Below are 22,507 nucleotides of genomic sequence, written 5' to 3'. Positions count from 1 at the left end.
CTGTTGTCTTTCCTTGGGACCGTCTCACCTCTCCACCTAACAGGGCTGGACACAGGTCAGACGGAAACAGCAGTCACTAAAGCCTCGCGCACTGTCCCGCGCTGTCCCAGCTGCGAGCCACCAAGGCCTCTTTCCTCAGCGCCATGACGTAGAGCAGATGCGCACACCCGCCCGCAGCCACCACCCACTACCTGGTGTCATCACGGAAGACAAGCGCTAAATGCATTAGTGACGTGGTCTCACACGAGGCCACACACGCTCTAGATCTGTGGTCTTGTCAAAAGGCTGGCTACGGCTGCCCCGCTGCACACAGCTGCAGAGGTCCACGACGTGGGCAGTGTCCCCCTGCCATCCAGGAAGAAAGTTACAGCAGCGACAATCAAGGTAGCCATGAGGACTTGTGTCCCGGTCTCTAGAGCCTCCCGTGTGCTGCAGTGACCCCCACGGACAGAGGGGGATGCCCTGCCCCACCCCACCCACAGGAGGCAGAACAAAGGAGACAGCAAGCCCGACGGACGCCCCAAGTTTCACAGCTGGACGGCAGACGCAATGCCCGCCTTCACAACAGCACTCTGCAGAGCGGCTGTAGCGTCACTACTTCAGAGCTGCAGCATCTCAGGGGCGGCCATTCGCATGATCCTGGCCGTCAGACTGGGCTGACTACAGTGGGGTCTGCTGCTGTCTGTCGTCCATAAAGCCCAAGTGACGGGCAGGTATCTAGGAATCCCTGTGTTGGGCTAAAACAGAAAAGCCAAAGAACTCTTACACACGCGACACAACCTGTGTTGCTCCAAAAGGAGGACTGTTTACCAGTCGGCGTCTGGCATTTTAGTCAGAGAACACGGTAGAGTTTTATCCACTGAGAAACAGATCGGTTTGCGCCATACCTTTTAAAACACATAAACCAACGAAAAATAAAGCTAGGCCTCTTACACAAAGTGTAATTTCTTCATTATGATGGAATGCAACAAAACATCTTGCCCTTGGGTTGCTGGGTTTCAGCCCAAACAAATGCAAATGGCTTGTCAGATGACAGCTGTTTGATAAGGCTCCTCTACAAGACCTGCATGCTTTACTTTTCTCCGTGAAACTTGGGATGAAAGGCAGAAGGCAGGAAGAGAATTAATGTAGCATACAGTCTAAAGGCAATGCTACAACCGTGATTAAGTAGAAAAGTTAAAAGGCACAGATTTTCCACAGCTTCGCTGCGTGCAACCCATCCGTGTAACAAGTTGACAGGCCTAGCGCGTCAGCTCCATCATCCCCTCCGACAGCTAAAACGCAGCATCGCATCCCTTTTCAGAGAAAATTTGCGTCTGCACCATGAAGCGTTGTACATTATTTCTTAGCACTGCAGGGGGCTCAAGTCCATATGGAACCTTCACAAATATTACCACAGATCAAACCAGCGGCGTTTGGAGGCAGATTTGACATACCTATTTAAATGAACAGCAGGGGTCCCCGGGCAGCCTCGGGCTGTGCGGGAGAGAACCTCACGGAAGCCAGACCCAGCTCCATTACTCAGCAAAGACACACTCTGCATTTATCATTCATTTCATTTCTGCCAGGGCAAGGAGCTCATTTGCCCAAGGTCAACAAAAAACGAAAAGAAGGTTTTCTTTTTTTTTCCCCCAGAAATAAATGTACCTGACAAGTGAGGATTTTGTCCTTTGGGTGTGTGGAGAACAAATAAACACCAGATAATTCTAAAAAGCGGAGTAAATGTGCACACTGATTCAAGCCACTGACATCTGACTGTGGATGCGGGGGAAGCCCTATAAATATTTCCGTAACTTTAAAAACTCATATCTTGAATAAAATAGAACTTGACATCATGTTCTAAAAATAAAATGGGTTTCTGTCTTTTAGAACTGGATATTGGCATCTGGCTTTCTGGGTTTTTTTTTTTTTTTTTTTTTTTCCCATTATAATTCTGGGGAATTCTCCTAAATTTGCACACCACCCAACACTTACAGCTCTGAACACAAGACAGTTTTTGTCGAATGCAACTGGAAGGCAGAGTGAGAGAAAATAGTTTCTTAGGTTATTTTTGCTGCTGAAATGCTAGACTGATACGCCACATTAACCTATGAGAAGCCGAAATGGTACGTAAGTTACAGAAAAGATCCCTGGCGCCCTCTCCCAAGGTGACGCTCCCAGCCCACGCAGCCCTGTACTGGGCCGCATTCCCCTCCTTGCCAACACACGCTGCAACCCAGCTGAATGGCGACCAGTACCTCCTGGCAGAAACTGGTCAGTAGGAGCACTTCAGGGACAGACACGCTGACAGGAATTCTGTAAAGTTTACTAGCAAAAACGAATGAATGAAATGTAAAGCCCTTTCATTAACACCTCGCCTTACCTCTGGAAGGCTCATTTTTACCTTCTAAGATCTCGGTAATCCTGAAGTCAGGAAGGCTCTAGTATGATTACCTGTGTGGCTTACAGTTCGTATCATTTATCATAAGGGCAGGATACTCACGTGCATTAATGAATAGTACGATGGCTTGCCAGTGTAGAAGAGGAAGTGAAATGGACGGCCGTCTTCTCCCCACTGGATCGCTAATAGAAAAGCCAGATGAGAACAAAACAGGGACAGAACAGCTGCATCCAGCTGCAGCTTTACATACACTTACAATTCTGATTCACGTTTAGAATGACAAAACATCATTAATATTTAGAGTTTTCATATTGTTTGGCATAACTAATATGTAACTACTTACGCTACTTAATATTTCATACCTGCTAAAACCTTTACATCTAATAAAATAGTCCTACATATTTTATCATGAGAGTTTTTATAATTTGTTTTAAAAAAATACATAAAATAGCCAAAACTCATCTTGTTAAAAAAATAAAGTAGGCTTAGTTATAAATACAATATATTCCCATACTATTAAAAATGAAGACTGATAATGTCCATACGATACATTCACAGGATTTAAGACAGGTATAATACAACAGCAAAAACTACAGTACATATTTCCCTATGCCATATTTGTTTTACTCTGATGGTAACCACATTCCAGAGTTTAACGCACTGTCTGCAGAAGGGGCTCGAAAAGGTGCTCTGTGGGGCCAGCAGGTGGGGTAGAGGTTGTGGCGCTGGATCCGACATGGCAGGAGAATGGAGAAGGGACTGCAGTGTGGCCATCCCCTGGGGGGTGATTTCTCACTTTCTCTGTCTCTGTGTCTCTGGCAAGCCCACGTGCCCCCACAACAAAAATCCCTCTTAAAAAAAAAAATGCTATGTGTAATTCCTTCTGAAATACAGACGGTCACTCACATCTAACAGCCGCCAAGTGAGAAACCCGCCACGCCCTCCCTCCCTGTCCTTGGCCCCATTTCTCTACTGCGGATTTGCAGGGAGTCCTGTAGGGTAACCAGCCTGGTGCCACTGCCGAAGTTGTAAACTGCTCTCTCCCTGCCTGTCCTGTCTCTGCCGTTTCCTTGTGTTCTGGAATCTGTCATAATCCAGAACTTTAAACTACGCAGAGTTGAATCTGCTGCTTTCCCTCTTCGGTGGTTGTTTCTCAGCCACTTTTTCACTATTGATCCCACTGGGGAGCACTCTATGACACCCCCCACCATGGAATCGGAGCGCAGAGACACTGCCTGTCTGCTGGTGCACACGAACCCTGGCAGGGAGATCTCCCCTGCCCTATGACCCACTCCTGCCCTGACCGACACATGCTTTCGGCATGGAAACCATTCTCTTTTATGACATCTTCTGGGATTTTTCTTTGTTTTCATGTTCAGCTATTTCATCTCTCTGAAATTTATGTCTGTGAGGCAGAAATCCAAGTATTATTTCATCCAGCAAAGAGAGTCACGACCGTTCTCTGGTTTCAGACCGGCGTGCCCTTTCGGCTGAGATACTGCCTGCATGACATGCAGGGCATCCTCCGAGGATTATCAGTGTTGGACGTAGGCCACTGTCCATGAACACATTTAAAGGGAAGACCACACTTGCATAATAACTGGTGGAAAAATGTCTTAGTTAGATGTTAAGCTTAGGAGATAAAAACCAGGTTTTTATTGGCCAGTGGGCTGATGGATGATTTAAGAACTTTTCCAACATCATTATCATAAACTTCTTGAACTGCTACCTGCTTTTCTAAAGTTGTGCCTTCACTATGCAATTTGTTTTGTTAAAGTAGTCATTCAGAAAGGGACAAAGAGGATAAACATAGGGTCACAGACAGGACTCTACTGGTAAGCTTGGAGAGAGAGATGTTTTGAGTTGGAGTCCTATCAATTTTTAATTTTGAAGTAGGTTCTTTTTTTTTTTTTTTGGAGAAGATTTTGCCATAGGACGCGTGTGTGCCTGCCAGAGAGACAGAGAGACAGAAAGCGAGAAATCACCCCCTGGGGGGATGGCCACGCCCCCATCCCTTCTCCTCCATTCTCCTCTTGAGATCTTGGGCACACACGCGACTGGCGTGAGTTTAAGCCACTGGGTTCAGGACTCGAACCACAGTTGACTATGTGGGAGTCCAGCGATGTAGCCACTACACTATCTGCTGGTCCCTGAAATAGGTAATTTAAGAAGGGCACATTAGTGGCCACCTGTAACCCCGCTAGTTAGGAGGCTGGGGCAGGAGGATCCTGAGTTCAAGGGAGCCTGGCCAAGAAAGCAAAAACTAGTCTTTAAAATAATAGTAATACAATATTTACTATTTTTTTCCTTTTTTTGTGTGTGTGACTTAAGGACACAGTATCTGTTATTTTTAAAAATACTGATAATTGGGCCAGCAGGTGGTATGGAGGCTTAGGTGGCTGGATCCCACATGGCCAACTGCATGGTCTAAGTTCCAGACTCAGCAGCCTGAAAAACATGCCAGTTGCGTGTGCGTGTGGGGCCAGCAGGGGGCGCAGTGGTTAAGGCACTGGACTTCCAGAGGGGTGACCATGGTTCGAATCGCAGTCCCAGAGGCTTGAAACATACCAGGTGTGTGTGCATGCATGCTCAAAATCTGGAGAGAATGGAGGAGCAGGGATTGTGGTGTGGTCATCCCCCAGAGGATGAGCTCACTTTCTCTGTCTCTCTGGTGAGCACACTCACCCTATAGCAAAAATCTCGCTAAAAAAATAATAATTGTAAAAGAAAAGAAAAAGAGTCCCAAAGTCCTAAAAGAATAGAACAGAGGGACTGCAATGTGGCCATCTCCACAAGGGGGTGATTTTTTCACTTCTTCTCTCTCTCCTCTCTTTTTCTTTGGTGAGTGCTCATGCCCTATGGCAAAAACAACAACAACAAAATTTTTAAGTATTGATAATCTGTGCATTCATTCTCCTACCAGCTACTTTATTGAACTGTGCTCTAGAATTTTAAGTTTCTAATTCCAAAGACATGATTTAAGTCTTGACCCAACTCTAACATCTTCTGGATATAATCTACGTTTTTAACATTTCATTAAGTGGAATTTTAAAAAGAAGGCACATGCACGTGTACCCTGGTGTCTGTGTCCACAGCGATCTGCAGTTATACCTGGGATCCAGTGCTTTAAAATCACTTGTTTGCCAAAATACACAAAGGCAAACAAGGACTACGGTTCACCTGTCACCAAGGAGACCCAAGCTCCTTAGGTCTTCACGCGCCACGGCCCTCTGCTTCTGTGTGTGTGGAGGTGGCCGTCACTGTGCCATCCCCCTGCTCACGCACCCCTGCACAATTGGCAGGCCGCCCTGTGCTGTGGCCCGTGCTGTAGAACGGTATCCTCCAACACTTTCAAACAGTTCCTAGTGTGAACGCTTTAAATTCAGATACCCGAATAATGAATAATGACAGTCTTCTGAAATCTTAATAGTTTTTAGTTTATGGTTTTCTATCGTCTTTTTTTTGTTTTTGTTTTTTAGAGGTTTTTGCTATAGGGCGTGTGTGCTCACCAGAAAGAGAGAGACAGAGAGATAGAAAGCAAGAAATCACCCCCCAGGGGGGATGGCCACGCCGCAATCCCTCCTCCTCCATTCCCCTCTCTGGATCTTGGGCACGCACACACACATGTCCGGCGTGAGTTTGAGCCACCGGGTCCGGGACTCGAACTGCGGACAATTACATGGGAGTTCAGCGACATAGCCATTATGCTAACTGCTGGTCCCAGTTTTCTATCTTTTAAGTGGGCAAATCATAACACCCATGAATAGGGACAATTTCCCTATTTCTTTGGTTTTCTGAACCCATACTTTTTTGACTTTTAATCTATACTATTTTTTTGTTTCCAATTACACTGGTTGAGGCTTACAATACTGAATAAGAGAGGTGAGTATTGGTATATCTGTCCTATTCCTGAACTTAATGGCATTTATGGTATATTTAAAATTTTGATGTGTTTATTTCTCATGAATTTCTCATACTGTTTCTTTTTATTTCTAGTTTAAGCATTTTTATCAAAAAAAAGTATGAATGCTTGATTTTGTTAATTGGCTTTATTTTTTCTCTATGGAAATATTTTCTCATCTGACTCAATTAACCCAGAAAATTACATTAAAAAGTTCCTTATGTTAAAACTGTCCTTATGTTACTGAGGGTAAAATGTCCTCTGGTATATTCCAACTTGATTGCTAACTTGAAGCTTAACTTGATTTGCTAGCATCTTAGTGAGGACAGACTATAGGTTTCTTTTTAAAAAAAAAAATTACTTAATTTTATTTATTATTGTTACTATTTTTGCATTTGCTATAGGGCATGTGTGCTCACCAGAGAGACAGTGAGGGTGTGAAGTGAGAAAGCAAACCACTAGGTGTGGGACTCAAACCAGTCAGCCAAGTGGTAGTCCATCACCCCAACCACCACGCCTCTATAGATTTATTTTTTATGCCGTTTGTGTCCATATCTGATAACCGTGTGAGCCTTTATGGTGAATCGGGAAATTAATTCTCTTTTTCTACTACTCAACAGTTAAGAGGGTAACAAAGTTAACTATTGGAGCACTGCCTAAACTTTCTGGGCTGGTAACTCTTTCAATGAGATATTCGACGACCTTTGACTTAACTCTCGGTCTAACCCTGACTCTCCGGACTGACACGACTGCAGCAACTGCATTTCCCTGTAAGCTGCCTGTCCAAGAGGGAGGAGTGTGGCGAGCGTGCGCCCTGGAGGACTGGCGACTGGGGCCCGACTGCATCCCGGTGGGACCACTTTCTGGCAGCGTCCCTGGTGAGTTCCACGCCGTGTGCTTTCACCTCCACATCCGCAAGACGGTGGGACACGAGTACCTGTGAACACTGCAGCGAAGGCCGTAAGGCGGTTCACAGGACGCACGGAGGGCACGCTCTCGGTTCACTACATGCTAGTTATTGCTATTTGGAAGGCTGTACAAATGAATTAGAACAGTTACCTTTAACAATCTTACACTTTTTGAATATCCTCTGAATATTATTTGTAATTCTTAATCTTGTTCTTTTCTGTTTTCCTTTACCAGGTTTTCAATTTTGTGAGGTTTTCAAAGAAAAAAATGACTTGGTTTTATTTCTTTTTCTTTTTTTTTGGAGAGGTTTTTGCTATAGGGTGCGTGCGCTCGCCAGCCAGACAGAGAGAGACAGAGAGATGGAAAGCGAGAAATCATCCCCCGGGGGGATGGTCACGCCGCAATCCCTTCTCCTCCATTCTCCTCCCAGGATCTTGGGCACGCACGCACATGCGCCCAGCGTGAGTTTAAGCCACCGGGTCCGGGACTTGAACCGCGGTCGACTACGTGGGAGTTCAGCAACATAGCCATTATGCTAACTGCTGGTCCCAATTTCTCACATCATTCTTTCCTTTACATTTCTTCACAATGTTCATCAATTTGATTTTTCTTTTAACTGGCTTCCTGAACTGAATACTTACTTTACTCATGTTCAGTCTTTAATTACTAATACACGTTTGTCTCTGCAAAACACAATGTCCGAATCCAATAGAATTTAATAGGAACTGTTGTAATTGTCATGTATTTCTAAATCGCCTGTAATCTCAATTCTGATTTCCGCTTTAACCCAGTGGTGACGTGGTTTTAGTGATTTTAGGTCAGGAAACGTAACTGAGATGACTTCTGCTTTCTGGAATGTGCTGGATTTTCTGTATGACCTATTACATCAGGACCCTATTAGTATTCCACAGGCACCTGTGCAGAACACATATCCTTTGTATTTGAATCTGAGGCTGTAAATCCCCGTTACTCAACTTCTTTACAGCCTTAGTTAACAGCGTTCACTGTTAAACATGTCAATGCTAAATGTTTGGTGCAAAAAGGTTCATGGTCGTCAAATCCACTTAATGGATATCAGGTTTTATCAATATAAATTAGCATTCTTGTCTCACGGAACTATGCCCCATCTCCCTGAATTCCATTCTGCCCAATTTCAGAGGCTCCTCGTTGCTTCTGTCAGCAGTCTCACACACGTGCTCTGTGTGCCCTATGTGCACGAGGTGCGATAAACCGGGAGGTAGGCACACAGGCAGCAAAACACATTTTGCAAATTCTAAAAGGAAACCGTTGAAATAGTTAAATGTAGCTAACTACAAAGCAAGCCAATCCTATCGACATTTTTTTAAAAAAATTAACACCTGGGCAATTTGCAGGGACATTCAGAAGCTCTAGTAGTTACATTACAGCTGCCAGTAACAATGAACTTCCAATACCAAGAGGCTGCATGATCTGAAAGAACCAACCAGTCCCAGAGGGGCATGCATACTGGAAAAGATGCAACTAGGAGAGAGAGAGAGGCCGAGACACAGATGTGAACTGGAGAGGGTAAAAATTAAGAGAGCCAGCTACATTATAAACATTTACAGAAGAGCCACGAGGTATAAGTCACCGTGCCCTGTGCATGTAGGTTTTTGTTTATTTTTTATTCATTCACTTATTGTCACTTTTTAGCTGACTCTAGAGTGCATGTGCTCGCAGCAGAGAACCAGGACGGGGTGGGGTGGGAAGTCACCCCCAGGGAAATGGCCACACCACAATTCCTTCCCCTCCATTGTCCATTCAGGATTCGGGGCACATACACACATGCACCCCACGTTTTTCAAGCAGCCAAGTCTGAGACTCGAACCACAGAACTGGCCATGTGGAATCCAGCCACCTTAACCTCTATGCCACCTGCTGGCCCTGTGGATGTAGTTTTACTTCTGTAATATTGTAGCATTAAAATTGATATGCATTTTCTATGACAGACCATGCATATGTGCATGCAGCAGAAAGGAAAGAGGGAGAGAAGAGCATCCTCAATAGGAATCACTCCACGGTCCTTTTGCCCTTGAAAGAGGAAAAATGAGAAAAACAACAACAAAAACAACCATACTCAGTGAAAATATGCTTCCAAAATGAAGATAAATGAAAAGTTTTCATATAAACAGAAGTTGAATGAGTACCCAGCAGTCTCTTGCTCAAAAAGACAAATGAGAACACAAGTAATGAATGCGACCTTAGTATAAGCACAAGTTCTAACCTGGTTCCATTTTAATGTCATTTGATGTGGGTTTCTTTCTTTTTTTTTTTTTTTAATTTGTATGCTGGTCCTACAGTGCAGTGGGTAAGCGCGTGCGTACTGGGAGCTGGATTCTACATAGCCAATCACCGGTCAAATCCTAGCCCGGGCGGTTAAAACTATGTCGGGTATCTATGAGTGCATGCTCGAAATCCCGATGGGAGGGAGAAATTGAGGAGGGGGCTGGAGCATGACCACACTCCACTGGGGGTACTTTCTCTCCTCTCCCCCAACCCACGCACTCATGGCACAGGAGGCTTCAGGTGATAAAATAAATACTAAAAAGACAGTACAAACTCCAGTCATTTATATCAGTTATAAAATACTTCTGATTTACATCATGACTACCATGACACAGGTGGGCAACTCTGATAACACACGAGGAACTGCTGACCCGCAGCCTGACGCTGTGGTTCAAAAAAGGGGGGGAAGTGGGGGAGCAGCAGCTGCTGTGGTGGATTCCCACATGGCTGACTGTGGTTTGAGTTTCAGACATGGCGGCTTGCTTTCTCCTTTTCTCTCTCTGGTGAGCACACATGCCCTAGAGCAAATTAAAATAATAATAAAATTAAATAAACAATGATTTAAAAGATGTTTATTTCATTCTTGAGCAAACTTACCTCTTTGTTTTGGAAAAATCTGTTCAGGATGCTGTAAAATAAATTAAAAGTATATTAGATAATGACTTAACATATAAACTACACGAAATTTTTAAAAATAGTGATTAAGAATAACTACCTTCATTACTGGCCTGGCTCGTTTCTCAAACAAACCACTTGGGAAAAGGTAAGTGATGGCTCTCTGAAAATACACACAAAGGTTAATTAACAAATGTTATCAAAACTAGTTCATGTTATAACTAATAGTTACTGAATACTTACTATGTGCCAGAAACGCAATCAGAGTTTCATATGCATTATCTTCTTTCATAATCTTTTTAAAAATTTTGCCAGATGGCGCATGTGTGCACTGGATACTGAGAGAGGGAGAGACAGAGAGAATGTACCCTCTCTCTCCTTGGGGAGATGGTCACATCATACTCCCTTTCCTCTATCTTTGAGATTTTGGGAATGAACACAAATGTGCCCAGACTGTTTTTTTTGTTTGTTTTGTTTTTTTTTTAAGAAGTTTTTGCTACAGGGCACGTGCGCTCACCAGACAGACAGAGACAGACAGAGAGATAGAAAGCAAGAAATCACCCCCCAGGGGGGATGGCAACGTCGCAATCCCTTCTCCTTCATTCTCCTCTCGGGATCTTGGGCACACACGCACACAAACCCAGCGTGAGTTTAAGCCACTGGGTCCGGGACTCAAACCACGGTCGACTACGTGGGAGTCCAATGACATAGCCATTACACTAACTGCTGGTCCCGTGCCCAGACTGTTTTTAAGCCACCAGTCTGGGACTCAAACCATGCAGTCAGTGAAGTGGGATCCAGTTGCCTTAACCAATATACCAACTGGCTGGCTCATAATCTCTTAAATGAGATAAGAAAATTACTCAAAAGAAAAAGATTAAACTTGAATGCAATACCACAAATTAACTCTTCTATTTTTAACAGTGTAGTCAGGTACTCAAGAGCAATCACTCCAACTCCCAGCTGGCTGTGCAAATATGAAAGACAAAACACTTGGCGGGTCCCTCAGGCAGTGGTTCAGTGCCGTGTGCTGGAAACCAGGTCCCATATGGCTGACCGCAGTTAGAACCCTCGTCTAGGAAGCCTGAAAAACATGCTAGGTGTGTGTACATGCACGCCCAAAATCCCGGATGGAGGGATGGGAAAAGGGCTGCAGTGTGACTACACCCCACTTGGGGGCAGGGGGCTGTGTTCACTCTTCCTCTGGCAAGTGCACACATTTCTGGCAAAAATAAATACAAAGAAGAAGATAAAAAAGTGCAAAGTGCAAAGAACCATCTCTAAGTCTCACCCACCATGACACCGTGATGTTTTCAGATGTTCTTTCAACCTTTCCCGAAGTTTTTAATCTACACTCTTTCCTAATAATTTCTCTTGAGTGTCTACTTCTCCCCAGAATGCTGCTGGCAACCTCACTGTGACAGCTCTGCGTAGGTGACCTTTCCCACCCTACAGTCCACCTAATGACCCTGGCCCTTTCCAATCCATGGCAGTAATAGCCCAGTGCTGTGACAAACCTTACCCAACCATGCTTCCAAATGCCCAACCTCCTGGGAGCAGTCCCGCCTTCTACTTGAGAACAACTTTATAAAGCCTTCTCATGATTAGCCACAACAGCAAAATGTGGTTCTTTCTTGCTGAATGGTGTCGGATGAAAGGTCTGGGTGGGTCTTAGCACCTAACAGGTACCCACAGTGAACCGACAGTGCATTTAAACACAAGCTGCTCTTCGGAGAGCCTCGTCTTAGGACGGGCCTTTTCTGTCCACCCACACAGTCATTGTGCTACACCAGATTTTACCTTTGAAAGCAGGGGCCTTTAATTTTAGGGGTATAAATTCAATTATATTAGGGAGCCCAGCTGTATCTCTGGCTCAGACTTTATTTTTTTCAATCAGACCTTTTGCAATTAAAAATGAAATTCAATCAAATTAAGTGTTCATTCAGTTAAAAGAAAAAGACGCGTTTTTAAACAACTACCTTCCCTACAGGAAAAAAAGACAGGCTTTCTAACGACTGATACTCAGACAACTGACTGCCATTTGGAGAAAGCTAAAATGAGATCCAAACCTCACACCTTATAGCAGAATGGACTCCGAATGAGACAGAGGGCCAAACATACAAACAAAAACCAAGTGAGTACAGCATACAACATGGGTGGATCCCTTTATAATCGTGATATGGGGATATCCTTATTAATTAAGCCTTCCTTAAGTATGACTCAAAGTTCAGAAGCAATTAAAAAAAAAGAAAAGAAAAATATGGCTCAAAATGTACTCATTAAAACTACTGAGAGAGCACTTTTTATGTATGAGACGAAAGAAAGTTCAAAAGAGTGACAGAACACCATTGGCAAAGCTATAAAAACCACACACAGCTTGTAGAAGTGACAAACGCTGCAACATCTATGCTAGAAGTTCGATGCTTCCATGGATTTACCCAGAAGATAAGCCCCAACTAATACAACAGAAGCACACTTTATTCACTGAATTACAAAAACAAAGTATTAGAAACAACCAAATCCCCATACATAAGAGGCTGGGTGAAGGAACGCTTGTACCTCTGTGCAATCAAGTATTAGTCATAAGACAGACAGACAGACAAGACCCAAAAGAAATGCACCTAAAACACTGCTTTGGTGTTTTAGAAAGAGAAACAAATAGAAAATACAAATGGGCATGGGAAAAAAACGTCCGTGGGCTTCTTTCTCCACACATAAAACACAAGGATAAGGTAGAAACTAATAACAATCATTCCCTCGTAAGTGCTGGGTGGGAGCAGAGACTGGCTCCTCGGTATATTAACTAAGATTATGGACTATTCCTTTGTTGTTATTTCAACAATGTTCACAGCATCTTCACTGGGAGTAGACTGCATCTCCAGAAACCACTTTCTTGCTCATCCATAAAAAGCAACTGCTCGTCCACTAAGGTGTTACCACGAGACTGCGGCAATCTGGTCACACCTTCTGGCTCCACATCTCCCATTTCCATCACATCTGCAGCTATTTCCCTCACTGCAGTCTTGAACTCCTGCTTCAAAATCATCCATGAAACTTGCAATCAGCTTCTCCCAATCTTGAGTTAATGTTAATATCTGACCTTCCCATGAATAACATATTTTCTTAACAGCTAATGATAAATCCTTTGCAGAAGGTTTTCAATAGACTTTGCCGAATACCATCAAAATAATTGCTACCTATGGCAGCTACAGTTTTACAAAATGTTGGGTTTTTTTGTTTTTTGTTTTTTAAGTAATAAGTCTTGAGAGTTGAAATGACTCCTTGTTCCATGGGCTGAAGAATGGATGTTGCATTAGCAGGCATGAAAGTATCTCCTTGTCCATCACCATCAGAGCTCTTGGGTGACCAGATACACAGTCAGTGAGCAGAATATTTTGAAAGAAATCTTTTTTCTGAGTAGCAACTCTCAATAGCAGGTTTAAAAATTAGTAAACCCTGCTATAAACAAATGTGTTGTCATCCAGGCTTTGCTACTTACACAACATAGCGGCATAGATTTAGAATAATTCTGAAGGTCCCTAGGATTTGGTCCCTAGGAAATGGCAAATGAGCACTGGTTTGACTTAATTCACCAGCTGCATTAGCCCCTAACAAGAGTCAACCTGTCTTTTAAATTTTTGAAGCTAGACATTGAAATTTCCTTTCTAGTTATTAAAGTTCTAGATGGCCATATTCTTTCTAAAGAAGGCTATTTCATCTACTTGGAAAATCTGTGGGGTCTTTTGTTTTGTTTAGGTTTCACCATAGCCTTGCCAAAGAGAGACAGAGAGACACAGTGAAAGGAAAAGTGAGAAATCACCCCGAGGGGAATGGCCCTGCCACAATCTCTTCTTCTCCATTCTCCTGGGATTTCTGGCCTCCACACACACACTCCCGGCGTGATTTTCAAGCTGCTGGGTCTGGAGTTTGAACCAGAATTGGCCATGTGGGAGTCTAGCACCTTAATAACCACGCCACCTGCTGGACCCATGATAATCTGTGTAGAGAGAGTATCCACCGTCATCACTCATCTTGGTTAAATCTGGGTAACTTGCTGCAGCTTCTTCATCAGCACTTGCTGCTTCACCTAGCACTTTGATGTTATAAAAACGGCTTCTTTCCTAACTCTCACAAACCATCCTCTGCTGGCTTCAATCTTTTCCTCTGCAGCTTCCTCACTTCTCTCAGCCTTTACAGACTGGAAGACAGTCCCTTGCTCCGGATTAGGTTTTGGTTTAAAGGAAATGTTGTGGCTGGTTTGATCTTCTATCCAGAGCACTAAAACTTTCACATATCAGCAGTAAGGCTGTTTCACTTTATCATTTGTGTGTTCATGGAGTAGCACGTCTCACTTCTTGTTTCCTTCAAGAGCTTTTTCTTCACATTCATAAATTGGCTAATTGTATGGTACTTTCAGTCTAGCTTAGCTTTCAATATGCCTTCCTTGTTAAGTGTAGTAATTTCTAACTTTTCATTTAAAGTGAGAGACATCAACTCTTCCTTTCACTCAAAAACTTAGAGGCCACTGTAGTTACTAATTGGCCTACTTTCACTACTGTTGTTTCTGAGGCTAGGAAGGCCTGAGGAGAGGGGAAAGACGCGGTGGGAAGAGAAAAAAGAACATACAGAACATTTATCAATTACATTTGCCATTGATTCAGGGCACTTCAAGTTACACGCTAATTACAACGGAAACATCGACAATGACTGACAAGATCACCATAACAGATACAACGATAATGAAAAGTGTGGCATATTCGAGAATTACCAAAGTGTGGCAGAGACATAAAGTGAGGACATGCTGTTGGAAAATTGGTGCTGACAGATTTGTTCAACACGGGCTGCCACAAACCTTCAATTTGTAAAAATAAATAAGTAAATAAATAAGCAAGCAAGAATCTGTGAGGTGGAATAAAGTGAAGCATGCTTGTATGTATGCAGAAAGAAAGAAAATTTGGCATAATGTTCACAACTCACATGTCTATATGAAAGGTAAGGGCGTGTGTGTGTGTGTGTGTATGTGTGTGTATTCACTGATTAGTCAAATTTTCTGGAAATGAGAAAAGCTATAAAAAAGGTGAGAAAGTGTTAAAATTTGAAAAAACAATAAATGAGATCTTCCCAAACCCCACCTCGCAGTCAGACACTGCGGTCCCATGGCTGGCCGGCACCTTGCCAAAGGGCTACTGAATCCACGGCATGGGTCAGACAGGAGCTGGTGTGGGACAATGAGCGTACGTCTTCAGTTCAGGGCGAATTCACCATAACCACAGGGGAGACAATCCAACCGAATCTCAAATGAGTTTTGAGCTGTCACAGGCATAATTTTCAAATATAAAACTCACTGGTAACTTAGGTGACCACCGAATAGAATCCTAGAGGTAACTGAGAAGGGAGGAGTCCAACACACAGATTTTTCATGAAAACTACGAATTATAAAAGTCACAGGGAAGTTAATTGGCAGACACTGAAAATAAACATCAATTGCAAAGGATGTCTAGGACTTACAGGCAATTTCTGCTTTAAAAATGTAGAAACAAACCAATGAATTTGCTGGAAGCATTCTGAAGTTCAACTGCAAAGGTCAGGGAACGTGGCTTTGCCTTTTAAAAACCTTGGCTCACTGTAAATCAACACTCATTCATTAATTCACAGTTCCTCACTACAGCTGGCATCGCAGAATTAGGTACTGCATCAAATACTGTGGAAAAGGTGCACAGAACAAAAGATGTCAGGAAAAAAGCAATGTTACAACTTCAGCAAAAACAAAGGAAAAAAAGGAGCGAAGAAAAGGAAACAGAAGAGGGAACAGTAAATAAAAGGACCCAGTTGTTTTGAAACCAAATATCAAAGCACAGAAAACAGAGTGGCTCTCGCACGCTGCGGCCGCCTGCTGCGCACGCAGGGAGCGGTCCTGACCCCAGCTCTCCGGGGCCTTCCATTTATCTCCGAGGGGCATTCTATGCAGATTTTTTTTTTTTTAAATTCTGTAGCAAACAAAGAACTACTTGGCTGTTAAGAAAAAGTAATTTCTGGGTCTGCTTCATTCCCAGTTAATACACAGCTGTCAAAACCAAGTAAGTAAATATTCTTTTGAAATAACAGTGAGTATTTATTTGTAAGAGCGAGAGAATTCTGAGTGTCCGTTCTGAGGGGAACAGCCGATGGTATGCTTGGGGTGGAGTATTATGTGCCATAAAAATAGGAAAACCTTGACTTTCTCTACAGTGCAGAGCTCAGGAGGGAGGGGCGACCGTGGAAACAGGGTGAGAGTATAAATAATAACATATAATCCTTATTGTACCTTTTAACAACTTACGGATCGTTTCCAAACACTACTGCTTCCAATGAATCTGATTTGTAAGGACATCAGAGGATTAAATAAGATTATTTGCTAAAGCACAGTACACAGCAGGCACTCGATAGATGTTCATTATACAAGCACGTTTGGCTTACGAAGAGCCTGTTGTTTCCCACATTGTTTTGTTTTAGGCAGTAGGACAGTGATGCACTCAGCCCTGGTCCACAGCCCAGTCAAGTAGCTGAACACAGACAGCACTGCAGTGAACAGGGGCCAGAGCCTGGGCCCTCGGAGCTGTCCCTCCAGGAGGTGCTGTTCTCGGCCTAGACCAATTCTCTCGGGTAACAGATGCACCTCTTCAATGACATACAAGCTTCTTAGTAATGAAATTAGACGAAAAAGCCAAATGTGCTTTAAAAAAAAGAAACTGATCATTTACCTTAGACATTTTTTATTCAGTAAGTATTTACCCCACGAGCTCTAGGCACTCTAAGTTCAGAAAGAAGAGTACGACACAGCTCTTCAACTCACTCAGTGGCAACAGACGCGTGTAGAACCTCAGCTATGGGGGCTGCTGTAATAACACACGCAAAACAGTATGGCCTAAGATGAGAGACACGGGGCCTGTGACAGAACTCTGCTAAGTCATGGGAGGGTACAAAGGAGGGTGCTCACTGTTGGTTTTTTTTTTTTTTTTTTTTGAGAGGTTTTTGCTATAGGGTGCATGCACTTGCCAGAAAGATAGAGAGACAGAAAGTGAGAAATCACGCCCCCAGGGGAGATGGCCATGCCGCAATCCCTTTTCTCCATTCTCCTCTCAGGACCTGGGGCATGTGCATACACGTGCCCAGCATGAGTTTAAGCCACCGGGTCCGGGACTCGAACTGCAGTCGACTACATGGGAGTCCAGCGACATAGCCATTACGCCAACTGCTGGTCCCCTCACTGTTTTACATCTATCTTTTCTCATTCATTTGCTACGTCCTCCTTTCTAAACAGGTGCCTCACACTGTCTTCTCTGCCCCCCCATTTAACAGTCTGTGTCTTTCCAGCCCAGGTGAAATGCAGCCCTGCCTGTGCAGCCTCCCTGGGCTCCCATTTATCTACTTCTCTGCCTCTTTTCTACCTGTTATAGCGCCCTCCACCTTTGCCCACGGCTCTGCCACCACTGTCAGGGCCCACACCATCCAGCATTCCATCTCAGTCACCTTGTCACCGCCTTCCACCTCCACAGGATGGCAGCCATCAGCAAAGGCCGACATTCATGTTATGAACCAGCTGTGGCTGCATGAGTGCGTAACCCCAACGCCCACGGGACCAAGCCATCTACACAAGAGGACGACTCCCGGTGTCACGCAGCCAATAAATAGCTCTCAACTCTCACGCACATTCCTGTCCTCGGACACATCCTTCCTTTCCCTGAAATACCTCTCTTCCTCCCACAGATTTCAATCTGGCCTCATATTGATTCCAGTCCTACAGTAGCTTTGTGAAGGGCATCGAGTCTCAGGACCTACTTTCAGGCCTCAGCCATGTGAAGGTGCTGTCTCCCTCTGCCCTTGCAGCAGGGTTCCCCTCTGACCAACCTACAAGGTTCCTCTTGGTCTCTCCTCCCTCAAACGGGGACTTCCGCAGAGCTCCATCTCTGATCCTTTTCCTTTCAAGTACATTTATGTAGACATAGATGGTACCTGTTTCCCTAGCTCTAAACAATTCCCACTGTCAACTGCCTTTGAGATTTTTCCATTTAAGTATTCTAATACAGGGGTCTCTGGGGTCCCCAACCCCTGTGCCATGGACCAGCTGTGGACTGGACTGGTGCCTAGACAGAGTCAAATGGTGGGGGGTGGGCAGCGGGCAAGCCAGTGAGGCTTCATCAGTGTTTGCAGCCACTCCCCATTGCTCACATTGCTGCCTGGGACAGCCTCCAGTCAGATCAGCAGCAGTGCTGGGTCCTCATGGGAGTGAGAACCCTGTTTTTGTTTGAGTGCTTCACTGTATACTGCAGCATGGTAGTGGTGGAAATGGGATGCATGGTGGATGCGGTGGGTCATCCAGGACCACCACCAACCAGGTCTGTGGAGGGACTGTCTTCCATGAGGCCGGTCCCTGGTGGTGGGAAAATTGGGGACCACTGTTCTCATATACATCCAAAGCTGTTCTTCACACAACATATTTTGCTTTCTACCAGTTCCTTCTCCCACACTGTTACCAAATCTCTGATTTTGCCTTTGTCATATCTAGGGCATGTTTTTAAAGGCAAAGGACTTTGTCTTCCTTGTCACTTTCTCACTCCAAAATTCACCTGCAGCAGGTCCTCAAAGGAAAACCCAACAACCAAATGAATGGTGGGGCCCTTGAGGGACCTGTATAAAGGCATTTTACAGACAACTAGGGAAATATCCCTCCCTTTTGATAAAAACTGTATTCAAATAAATGTTGCTAATGATATTGTAATTATACAGGAAAATGTTCCTTTTTGAAAATGTACTCTCAGGTCAGCAGGTGGCGTGGTTGTTAAGGCACTGGACTCCCACATGACCGACTCTGGTTCAAATCCTGGACCCGGGGGCTTAAAAATCACATTTGGCATGCATGCCCAAAATCTCAAGAGGAGAATGGAGAAGGGAATGCAGCTTGGCCATCCCCCTTTGGGGGTGATTTCTCACTTTCCCTCTCTCTGTCTCTCCCTAGTGAGCTCATGTGCCCTATGGCAAAAAGCTAAAAAGATCAGAAAATGAAAGTACCGCTCAAGTATTTAGGGCTATGGCATCATGATGTTTATAATTTACTTTAAAATTAAAATAGTGCAGTCAAACCATACACAGCTGAAGCAAGTATGGCAAAGCTTAAAAGCTATTTTCTATACATGAGGGTCATGTGCATATGTATTATACAATTTCTTCTTTTCTGTATGACTGAGATTTCCCATAAGAAAAAGTACAAGGGCCGGTGGGTGGTACGGTGGTTAGGAGCGGAGCACTGGACTCCCGCATGGCCAACTGTGGTTCGAGTCCCTGACTTTGTGGCTTGCTTTCTCACTTTCCCTCTCTCTCTCTCTTCTGTCCCTCTCTGGTCAAATTAACATTAATTAATTAATTAATATAATTAAATTTAATTCAAAAATTTTTCAAAAAGAAAAAGGATATAATATCTATGGTTATTGCTATTAGCCCATAATGTTTTAATGTTTCAATTCTGACTCTAACATGCATGCAATTTACTGGGTGTCGGAAAAACCATGACATACTTTTCTCTGTTTTTCTACACAAAAATGTGTCATTACTTTTCCGATGACCCTATATATATGTGTGTGTGTGTATAAAAATATATATATTTATATATGTTTGTATATTAATTTACATATTTATATATATGCATATCACCATGTGAATCATCTCCTCTTATATAATTTGCAATTATTTTAATAAATCTTTGCTGTTTCATTCAGGTAAAGGCAATTATTTTGTTTCTTTTTTTGTTTGTTTTTGGAGAGTTTTTTTTTTTTTTTTTTTTTAGCCATAGGGCAAATGTGTGTGCTCTCCAGACAGAGAAACAGAAAGCAAGAAATCACCCCCCGGGGGGATGGCCAAGCCGCAATCCCTTCTCCTCCATTCTCCTCTCAGGATCTTGGGCACGCACGTGCACACACACCTGGTGTGAGTTTTAAACTACCGGGTCCGGGACTCGCACCACAATCGACTACATGGGAGTCCAGTGACATAGCCATTATGTTAACTGCTGGTCCCAAGGTAACCATTTTCTATATTTGGAAATTTGTATTTACTCTAAATTTCTACTCACGTTTTTATAGTATTTTTAAATTGCTTTCAGAACCAGTTCTTCAGGTAATTTGAACCATTCCAATGACAGACAACATAAAAACAAAACTACAGACTGACATTAATTACACTTTCAACTCTTCTGTTTCTTTTAAATAACATGAGGAAAAATACGGATTCTTATTTGGGAATAAGTGAAGGAATGTTCTCTGATGACAGAAAGGTGCCGTAACCGGTGCTGTCCAGTACTGAAGGCAGTAAGTAGCCAGTGACTGCTGTGCATTCAGAGATGGCTAGTTCAACGGAGTCAATCTTACTCATTATTCATTTTTTTAAAGTTTTTTTTTCTTCTTTTTTCTCCCTGCCCCCCACCAGAGGGTGTGCACGCTCACCAGAGATAGAGAAGGAAAGTGAGAAATCACCCCCAGGGGTATGGCCACATTGCAATCCTTCTACATTCTATTGGGATTTGGGGTAGGCATGCATACACAAGTACCCAGCATAATTTTCTCTTCTTTTTCTTTTCTTTTTTTCTTTTTTTTTTGGAGAGGCTTTTGCTATAGGGCTTACTCGCCAGAAAGACAAGAGAGAGAAAGCGAGAAATCACCCCCCAGGGGGGATGGCCACGCCACAATCCCTTCTCCTCCATTCTCCTCTCGGGATCTTGGGCATGCACGCACACGTGCCCAGCATAAGTTTAAGCCACCATGTCTGGGACTCGAATTGTGGTCGGCTACATGGGAGTTCAGCAACAAAGCCATTACACTAACTGCTGGTCCCTCCAGCATGATTTTCAAGCTGCTGGGTCTGGAACTCGAACCTCACAGTCAGCCATGTGGGAGTCAGCCGTCCCAACCTCTGTGCCACTTGCTGGTCCAAGTATTAATTAATTTTAACTAAAATAGTCACACATAACCGTGGCCACAGTACAGCTGTGGACTGCACGGTATAAGCGGACCTCTATCCGCAGAGCACCAGCCTTACCACGCCACACCTCGGCAAGCTTCGGACACTTCGTTAAGCTAAAGCCTGTAATTTAATGATCTAAGTTAACAAATATGCCCATCTTCCCACGCTAGAGTGTAAACAACCAGTCACTGAATAGAGGATTCAAGGCTGAAGCTGGCTAGGAAGTCCCTTCCTACTTCCATGTCTGGTGGGAGAGGCTGCAAAGTAGCATTTCAGCGCTCCAGGTCTGGGACTTGACTCCTCGGGGGCTTGAATGGGTAACTGGGGATAAGAAAACCACTGTTCAAGTGATTAATCTGACACTTCTCTTGGCACTGCTGGCCCTCTGCTACTATCCACACTACCTTACTCTAGCCCGATCCAGCCCAGATCCCAAAGCTGCAGACAGGGTCACCAGCACTGCGATGAAGGAAGAGGTAGGAAAATCTAAGTGTGTGTGTACAAGAAACGTGTGCATGGGGTGAGGACGACAGTAACATGACAGACTCCACTTCCCAATTAGTCTCCTTGTGCTCTGTGCTCGGAGCACCTTACTCAACCAGCCTCAGGTGTCTCCTGCCCGCCTGTTGTTCTTTCCTGGAGTTTATCCTTAACTTGTTACTGGAGAGAAGGTAAACATAAAATGTGACAAATACAGAACATTTTCTTTGCCTGTTTTCACAGCTCCTTCCTCCTAGAAACAAAGTATACGGAAAAGCAAACCAAAAACAGTATGAGGACAAAAACGACAAGGATACATCGCATCATGGGCCCTGGCAACTCGCACCTAGCCACATCGTCCTCCTCAGGGCCCACCTGCCCTCCAAGGGGCTCCCTATTCACCTCGCCTCATCCCAGGCAGCGACAGGGGCACAACTCTCCCCCACCACCACCCTAAAGGCAGGAAGGCGGAGAGGAGGGGCTGTTCTCTCTGAACCTGCAGCTGGGAGTGGTGCTTGCAAGGCATGGCTCCGTGTCTGCAAAGGCTAGAGCCGAACCTGCCGCAGTCTGCGCCCCGGCACTTCCAGCCTGTCAGGCACGTCCTCCCTGCATCCTGGTGATGAGGTCACCACGTCTCTGTCCCTCCAGGCTCTGCCTTGGGTATGAGACGGAGCTGATCCCACGTCTCCCCTGTTGTGGGAACCAGCCCCACTCGGGGAGCGCAACTGCCTTCCTGCTTTCTTCCTCTCAGATGGCCTTCCCATCCCACAAGCCCCAATGTGAAGATTCCTAAGATGTCACCTGCTGTGACCGGCACTACCCAGGCCTCACACAAGCCGAGCTGGGAGACACGCACCCTTCTCTTTCAGTTCCGCCTGCGTCTAAGCTGGTCAACCAGAGCATCGTGACCGGCTGTATGTTTTACA

General features: G+C 44.3%; 1 protein-coding gene across 2 annotated transcripts in view; it reads right to left on the bottom strand.

Annotated features, from left to right (window-relative positions):
* Positions 1-22,507, bottom strand: part of MRPS9 (mitochondrial ribosomal protein S9) — an 82,240-nt gene that overhangs the window by 21,824 nt on the left and 37,909 nt on the right. For both annotated transcript variants that reach the window (XM_006163786.3, XM_006163785.3), the window contains 3 exons: positions 10,210-10,272; positions 10,092-10,122; positions 2,483-2,562 (listed from right to left, as the gene is read on the bottom strand). In XM_006163786.3, coding sequence (XP_006163848.1) covers positions 2,483-2,562; positions 10,092-10,122; positions 10,210-10,272 — 174 coding nt within the window. The remainder of the gene's footprint in view (positions 1-2,482; positions 2,563-10,091; positions 10,123-10,209; positions 10,273-22,507) is intronic.

Source organism: Tupaia chinensis, unplaced genomic scaffold (genome assembly GCF_000334495.1).
Source record: "Tupaia chinensis unplaced genomic scaffold, TupChi_1.0 Scaffold143064_1, whole genome shotgun sequence".
Lineage (NCBI taxonomy): Eukaryota > Metazoa > Chordata > Mammalia > Scandentia > Tupaiidae > Tupaia > Tupaia belangeri.
The sequence above is the reverse complement of the archived record's forward strand: the minus strand, read 5'-3'. Positions and strand labels throughout refer to the sequence as shown.